This window comes from Diuraphis noxia, unplaced genomic scaffold (assembly GCF_037042655.1).
Source record: "Diuraphis noxia isolate RWA-SAM2 unplaced genomic scaffold, SU_Dnox_SAM2 contig0001, whole genome shotgun sequence".
Classification (NCBI taxonomy): Eukaryota; Metazoa; Arthropoda; class Insecta; order Hemiptera; family Aphididae; genus Diuraphis; species Diuraphis noxia.
The window spans coordinates 89127438-89134890 of NW_028301711.1; the positions used below are offsets into that span (position 1 = coordinate 89127438).

A 7453-nucleotide genomic window follows, 5' to 3' on the forward strand; every position below is an offset into this window, starting at 1 on the left:
GTTTGGTTTCCAATATACTAATGCTGAATTTATTATTTCATTGTTAGTAGTGAAATTTTCATTGATTATTATTAAGTTCTTATTTAATGTGTCACAAATAAAAGCAAGATCTTTTTGATTATTTAATAATTGAGTTACTTTAAAACTATTATTGACGTCCCACTTAAATGTTTCGCTTTGTTTTTTTAATATAAAAACTATGTTATTATTATTAAGATTAACTATAACTTTTAATTTTGTTAATACATCCATCCCTAACAATTTCTACCAATGACTTTCCAACTATATTCAAACTAGTATTATTTGCAGGCTTGCAGCCTCGAGACTAATGACAGTTTCTAATGGTAGTACAATTCATTTAAATAAATATTATTATTATTGATAATAGTTATACTTGCTCCTATGTCAATTAAAAAATTATCATCATGATTATTTATTTTTCCCGGTATTTCAATTTTATAAATATTTTTATAGTTTTTCAGTTTAAAATTTTTGTTTTTATTAAATCAATTGAATTGTTATCATTGATATCAACTAAATTTACTGGTATCCTAATTTTTTTTTTCAATTTTAGAAACACACCTAGTTAAGTGTTTCTTTTGAAGTTTTTTGACATGGTACATGAAGAGCGTGTGTGACCTGCACCATCCGTAGTCATAGCAAACTATATCTACCTACGGAGGGTTTTCATTAAAGTTTTTATTTTTATTTTGTGTTTTATGTTCTATTTCTCGGTCATCGCATATTTTTGCATACACACATTATTATTGAAATTATTATTGTCGTATCTGTAGTCTCTATTATTTATTCCTGCGTAGGTAACCATTATGATTATCAAAGTTATGAAAATTATTAAATCTATTATAATTATTGTTATCATTATTATTAATATTATTATTATAACCACTGCATGAAATTAGAAGTGTTGTTATAATTCTTATTACTATTGTTATTTTTAACATGAAAATTTGGGACTTTATAATTATTGTTATATTGTTGATCGAAAAATGGAGGTTTATAACTATTAAATCTGAGTCTATTAAAATTCCCGTTGCCGTAATTTCGTCTATAATAACAATAAGTATGGTTATCATAATTATAATTATCGTTATTATATTTCGTAAAATTATTATTTTTATTTAAATTATAAGTATTACTTTCTAATTTTGTTTTTTCTTCTAACTCATTGGCTCTTGATTTCGTATACTCAAACTTTTTAAAATTATTTTCTAGTTCTGTCAGGCTATTATTTTTTTAACATACCAATCACGTTATACTGTTATAGTAATCTGGTGATAATGCATCTAAAATGAAATCAACTTTTTCGGATTCGGGCATCGCTTTGTTTGTTTCATTTATTAAAAAATGTATGTCTATCCAAAACTCTCCCACAGATTCACTAGATTTTAATTTTCTGTTTTTTAATTTATTTTTTAGCATTTTTGATCTTCCGTATGAGGCAAACTTTTTCTTAAGTTTAAGCATTATTTTTTCAAAAGATAATTTAGTTTCAGAATCCATAATTTTAAGTAGTTTATATGCCGATCCTTTTTAATAAAGTGGTGAGTATACTAGGTACCTAATTTAGTTTCATCTTCCCATCCATTTGCCTTTGCCATTAACTCAAAATTTTCAAAAAATCCCAGTACACATTCGTCCTGTGTGCCGTTAAATATACCGAGAGAAAAATGATAATTACCTGCCATATTAGGTATATTTATTATTTGTTTTACTAATATTTAATTTCGGTTGAGAACTAATTCAGAAAACAGATTGAGAATACAGATTTTATCAAATAGGTAGATTATTTTGCTCTGTTGTAAATTTATTATCTATTACTTCAATTTTGTTATTAATTAATTGAGTAGATGTATTGAGGTCCGATAAAATATTGTTTAAACTCGTAAATTCGTCGCTAGATTTTGAAGTATTATTATCTTTAAGCTCTATCACAGTTTTTGCATCAGTTTCAATTAATGTTTGATTACGATTATTTTCTTCTGATTCGTAAAATTCATCAAGTTTATATGTTTGTAATTGTTTAATATGCGCTATCGCAAGTTGTTTGTGCTCAATAAACGAAGCAGTATTATTAACATTAACTTTACAATAATTTAAAAAATCATATAATTCTTGTTTATTTAAATAATTTAGCCAAATCAATAATTTTTGCGAAATAATAAAAATTCAAATTTTTTGTTTAACGATAGTTTTGAGAACTCTACAACGGCGATATCTTGAACCTCATATAAAGAAGCAAGAGTAAATGTTTTAACTAAGGTAGCTGAAATAGGCAATTTCGAGAATCTAGAGTTTTGAAAGAAATCTCCTAAGTCTTTTTCCTCAACTCGCCTTAAAACAGAACTTAAATTAATTTCATCAAATTCATTCTTAAATTCTGGATCCAAAAATAAAATATTATCCTTATTAACCTTTGCAATTTGATTGTTTGTTTTTCTCTTTAAGTAAATTTTTTTTCCATAAATATAATACTATTAAATTTTTATTTTATAAATATATTTACACTTCTCAATCTTAACTATAACTTTATTAATATTTGAATGAATCATTTCATATAATAAAATGTTAATAAACGAGTTCATTTTAATTTTAATTTTTAAATATAAGTAAATTATGTAGGTATAAAAGAAAATTTTTGTTTTTAAAAATAAAATGCACGGCTTTCAATGGCCACGAACCCGTATTTTTCTTTTACATATAAAATGGTTAATTTAATAACTACGTTAATAACACACTGATATATATATAAACCAAACCGAATCTAAGATTATTGATAACTTTGTACATATATTAAGTGTCCAAAGCTTCGGCGCCTCCACCAAATATGCTACGTGGTCGGGGGACCTTAGTACGATATTAGTAAGTTATCCAGGGAAGGTTTTCTATTCCTTATGGATACATTTTCCGTAGCTGAGGGTTAGAGCACTGTGTATGAGGTATTTTATCAATAATAAGACACGTTTGGTTTATAGAGCCATATTAATATTATTATTTTAAAAATAATACTTTACTAATGTAGATGGCTGTTAATAAGTGTATTTGGTGAGTTCGCTCCTGTTGATGGTGACTGTCGAACTAAACTTATGTGCATGGGTAGAAAAGTGTTGAGTGTGTATATTATGTATTGGTCAATCATATAGTGTGTGTTAAGTGTAGGTATAATATTTATATATATATAAGGTGTAATACACTATCAAATACGTTTGAAAAATATGTGAACAAAGGGGTTGACATGGCTGTGTTTGGGATTGCTGATCCAAATGCAAACGATGAGGTGATGATATTTCAACTTGGACTTTACGCGAGTTGTAATGAGGCATTTTAGCGGCTGTTTTCATTTCCGATTCATGAACGTCACCCGACTGTAGTACCTTTGGCAGTTCACTTGCAGAACGGCCAGCGTGTCTACTTTACGGAAATGAATGCAGTGCAAAGAGCAGAACGACCACCAGCGACAACAGTTTTTTTCGACATGCGAAAGCGATCCGTTCGCGAGAACTTAACTATATTCGGAAATGCCGCATTGGTTAGGTGCATGTTTAAGGGTGCATGTAAGCAATTGTTTAACAGTTTGGGTAAATATCACTAGATTTTAAGATTTCTTGTACTCAATTGGTGTACTTGAAACAGTTGAAACACTGTTTATCTTTTTTTGAGTAAACGTGTCTATTGGACCAGATCTTTCTTTACGTTTCATTTTAATTGTGAGAAAATAAACTAAAAACCAAAAAGCAACTAGTAACGGTAATAACGTGTTGTAGATATTTGTCGTTAGTCGATAAATTAATAAGTATTTAACATAATCACATGGAAAACTAATAAAATACCTATCTTCTTCTTCTTCTTGTTGAAGCAACATCTTAACGGTCTATTAAGGACTTGTGTTGCCACTAGTAAGTCTTTCCATTTTTTTCTGTCCAAAGTCCAGTCTAACGTTGCTTGCTCCTCTATTAGTCTCATATCATTTTCTACGGTGTCTTTCCATCTCGATTTTGGTCTTCCAAGTGGACGTTTTTTAATTTTTTTTCTTATCAGAGCATTTTTCAATACATCTCCATCCACTCTTCATACATGTCCCAGCCACTCTAGACGTTTAATCCTTACATATGTGAGTATATTTGGTTTTTCATAGAGGTCATACAGCTCTTCATTGTGCCTTCATAGGTTGTCATTGTACACCGGTCCATATATATTTCTTAATATTTTCCTTTTCCATATCCCAAGTCGTGAACCAAATCTCACATCCGTAGGTTACTATTGGCCTAAGATAGCTTGTGTACAGTGTAGTTTTTGACTTCCTAGATAGCAGTTTTGATCTCAAAAGTTTGTTTATGCTAAAGTAACATCTATTTCCATTCGATATTCTTTCTTTGATCTCCCTATGCATGTCGTTACTGCTGTTTATATTAACACCTAAGTATTTGAAATTATCCAATTTTTCAAAGTTCATATTTCCTACATTCAGGTTTGACTGGTCTAAGTTTCTTCTAGATAGTATCATGAGTTTAGACTTTTCTTCATTGATACATAGGCCCATGTTTTTGCTGACTTCTATTAGCTTAGACACTGAGCGGGTAACTTCTTCTCGCGTATTCCCCAAAACAACTACATCATCAGCATATGCTAAAACAGTTTCTTTACCAAGAACTTCCATTGTTCGTCCATCATAGGAATCTCTGATAACTTTTTCTCGTCCCAGGTTGAACAAAGTTGGGGATAAAGCATCTCCCGGTCTCAATCCTGAATTAACCTCAAAGGCTGACGATAACCTCTGTAAGAAACGTACTTTAAGTAACGTCTTATCATTACACATTTTTACTAAGTTTACATATTTTTGTGGGATTCCAAATAGTACCATTGCTTTCCATAGTTTTTACCCTATTTACACTGTCATAAGCTTGTTTGTAATCCACAAATATCATATATAGGTCATTATCGAACTCATAGTATTTCTCCATCGTTTGCCTTAAGGTGAATATGTGATCGACGGTGGATTTCCCCTTTTCAAAGCCACATTGGTACCTTCCCACGATGGCTTCTGCATACGGCGTTATTCTTTCCAAAAGGAGCGTCGACAATATTTTATAGCAAGTATCCAATAAGGAAATTCCTCTGTAATTTTTTGGGTCTAGTGTGTCTCCCTTTTAAATATTGGGCATAGTATTGCCGTGTTCCACTCTACTGGCATTTCTTCGGTTTCCCAGATTACCTTAATAATTTTCCAAACTTTAGATCGTTTCTCCTTCATTTTTTAGTAATTCCGCTACTATGTTAGTTTCTCCATGTGATTTGTTGTTTTTCAGTTTTCCTATGATGTTATAAATTTCCCGTTTCGTTGGGAGTTCAATACATGGTTCCGCTGTACTATATTGCATATCCATTTCTTCGTGTATTGTTGTTGGTGCTGTTTTATTTAGGAGACCTTCAAAATGTTTTTTAAATTCTTCTACTACTAATTCCTCTTTTGTTACTAGCACACCTAACACATTCCTTAAAAACCTAGTCTGTGGTATATATCCCCGTTTTAATGTTGGCAGTATTGTTGAAGAATCTTCTGGGGTTATTTTTATTTTCTTCAATTTCCTCAATCTTTCTTTTTTCTGCCAGTCTTTTTTCACAGCTTAGTACTTTATTGGTTTCTTTTTTAGTGTTCTTATAACTTTCTCTGTTTATTACGCTCGGATCCTTGATACCTATTTCTCGTACGTGATTTCTCCTCTCTATTGCCTCCTTACATCTATCATTAAACCATTCCTTTCTTTTTCTTTTATTCCTAAACAATTATTAGCACTATTGGCTACTACTGTTCTGATTCTGTCCCATATCCGTTCAACATTTTCATCTTCCTCTGTATTTTTGTTGGTTTCTTGTAGTTGTTGCTGTGTTTTACATATGTATTCCTTCAATACATCCCTGTCTGACAGTTTTTCTATACAGTATTTTACAGATTCCTTATTATTTTTATTTTTTATCTTTTTCCATCTATCGGATAATATAATTTTAAGTTTTGTAATTACAAGGTAGTGGTCTGAGTCGGCGTCTGCCCCTTTGTAGCTTCTGACACTTTTTATGCGCCCTTTATGTTTATTCTGTATCATTACATGGTCGATCTGGTTTTTAGTTATTCCATTAGATGTTATCCAAGTTTGTTTATGTGTGTCCTTCCTTGGGAAGTATGTACTACTAAGAGTAAATCATTTTGCTAAACACAGGTTCATCAAACGGGTTCCATTATCGTTATTTACGTCGTGTAAGCTATTCGGTCCAACCGTGGGTCTGTACATATCCTCCTTCCCTATTTATGCATTAAAATCACATTAATATTTTGATACAGCTATTCGTTGTTGTGTCAAGTATGTTCTCTAAATCATCGTAGAATTCATTTTTTAGATTTTCTTCTTTCTCTTCATTTGGTGCATATGCGTTTATAATAATAATATCGAAGATGCGACCCACGATTCAAATAAAGTACAACCTGTCATTTACTGCCGTGAATTCTTTTACTTGTGATAATATATCGTCACTCACTATAAATTCCACACCATTTTCATGTCTTCCATCCTTTCTTCCTCTATAGAATATTGTTATATCTTCTTTTTTTATACTTCCTTCACTTGGCCATCTAATTTCTTGTAGCGCTAGTATGTTTGTATTATATTTTTTAATAGCGTCCAGTAAGTACTGTAACGCTCCCGGTTTGTTTAAGGTCCTAAAATTCCATGTACCCATTTTTAATCCATTTTCCAGTTCCAGTCGTTGTCCATTTATCCAATTCCGAGGCTTATTTTGTGGTTTCTTAACAACGTTTTTTTTTTACGATGTAGGGTTGTTATGTAATGTAATCTTAATATTTTCATAATAAATATGCAACATTAATGACATAACTGTTTGTCCATTTTATTAGTTATTACTTATATCGATTAAATATAAAGTAATTCGTATACCCAATGTATCACATATCTCGTAAAATATTGTATTAAAGCTTTGATTTTTGTTTTAAAGTCAATTTTCTATTTTCAATTTTAAAATTTAAAACTTTAAAAATACGTTAAAGAACATTATACGCTAGGGGATAGACCTCCGACTCCTCTCCCCTAGATCCGGCACCGCATTTACTATTAATCGTCGTCATCGTAAATTTAAGTATCTGTCCCGAATATTGAGAAATCTGTGGATAATAGTACTATTGAACTGATCAACAGAGCACCCCCTCCCACCGATAATTAGCATCATCTTGGAACACAATTAATTGCAAAATGTGTAGGTACTCTGCCAAAAAAACTTTACAAGTCCAAAATAATTCTTCTGGCAATTTTCTAAGTAATTTGTAGGTAATTTTTTGATTTTATTTTAACCTTTTTAAGTAGGTACCTATGCCGTATACAAACTGAAAAATTATTTTTGGTAGGTATTTTGGGTGAGCATTCTTCAT

The 7453-nt window shown here is 30.7% G+C and overlaps 1 protein-coding gene across 1 annotated transcript; it reads right to left on the reverse strand.

The window, feature by feature from the left end:
- Positions 1–4189: 4189 nt before the first annotated feature.
- Positions 4190–7153, reverse strand: LOC149062371 (uncharacterized). Its single transcript, XM_089215303.1, has 7 exons — positions 7100–7153; positions 6550–6816; positions 6267–6316; positions 5757–6204; positions 5289–5621; positions 4899–5162; positions 4190–4792 (listed from the first exon to the last, which is right to left on the reverse strand). Exons 1-7 carry the CDS (start codon positions 7151–7153, stop codon positions 4190–4192), a joined length of 2019 nt encoding a protein of 672 aa, XP_089071429.1.
- Positions 7154–7453: the final 300 nt, after the last annotated feature.

What these genes read in the sequence shown, in the direction of transcription:
- LOC149062371 (XM_089215303.1), bottom strand. Translation starts at nt 7,153, where the DNA reads ATGACGACGATTAATAGTAAATGCGGTGCCGGATCTAGGGGAGAGGAG. An exon ending in GACCGAATAGCTTACACGAC is followed by an intron (nt 6,205 to 6,266) that starts GTAAATAACGAT and finishes ATTTACTCTTAG; the next exon opens with TAGTACATACTTCCCAAGGA. An exon ending in CTTATGACAGTGTAAATAGG is followed by an intron (nt 4,793 to 4,898) that starts GTAAAAACTATG and finishes CGTTTCTTACAG; the next exon opens with AGGTTATCGTCAGCCTTTGA.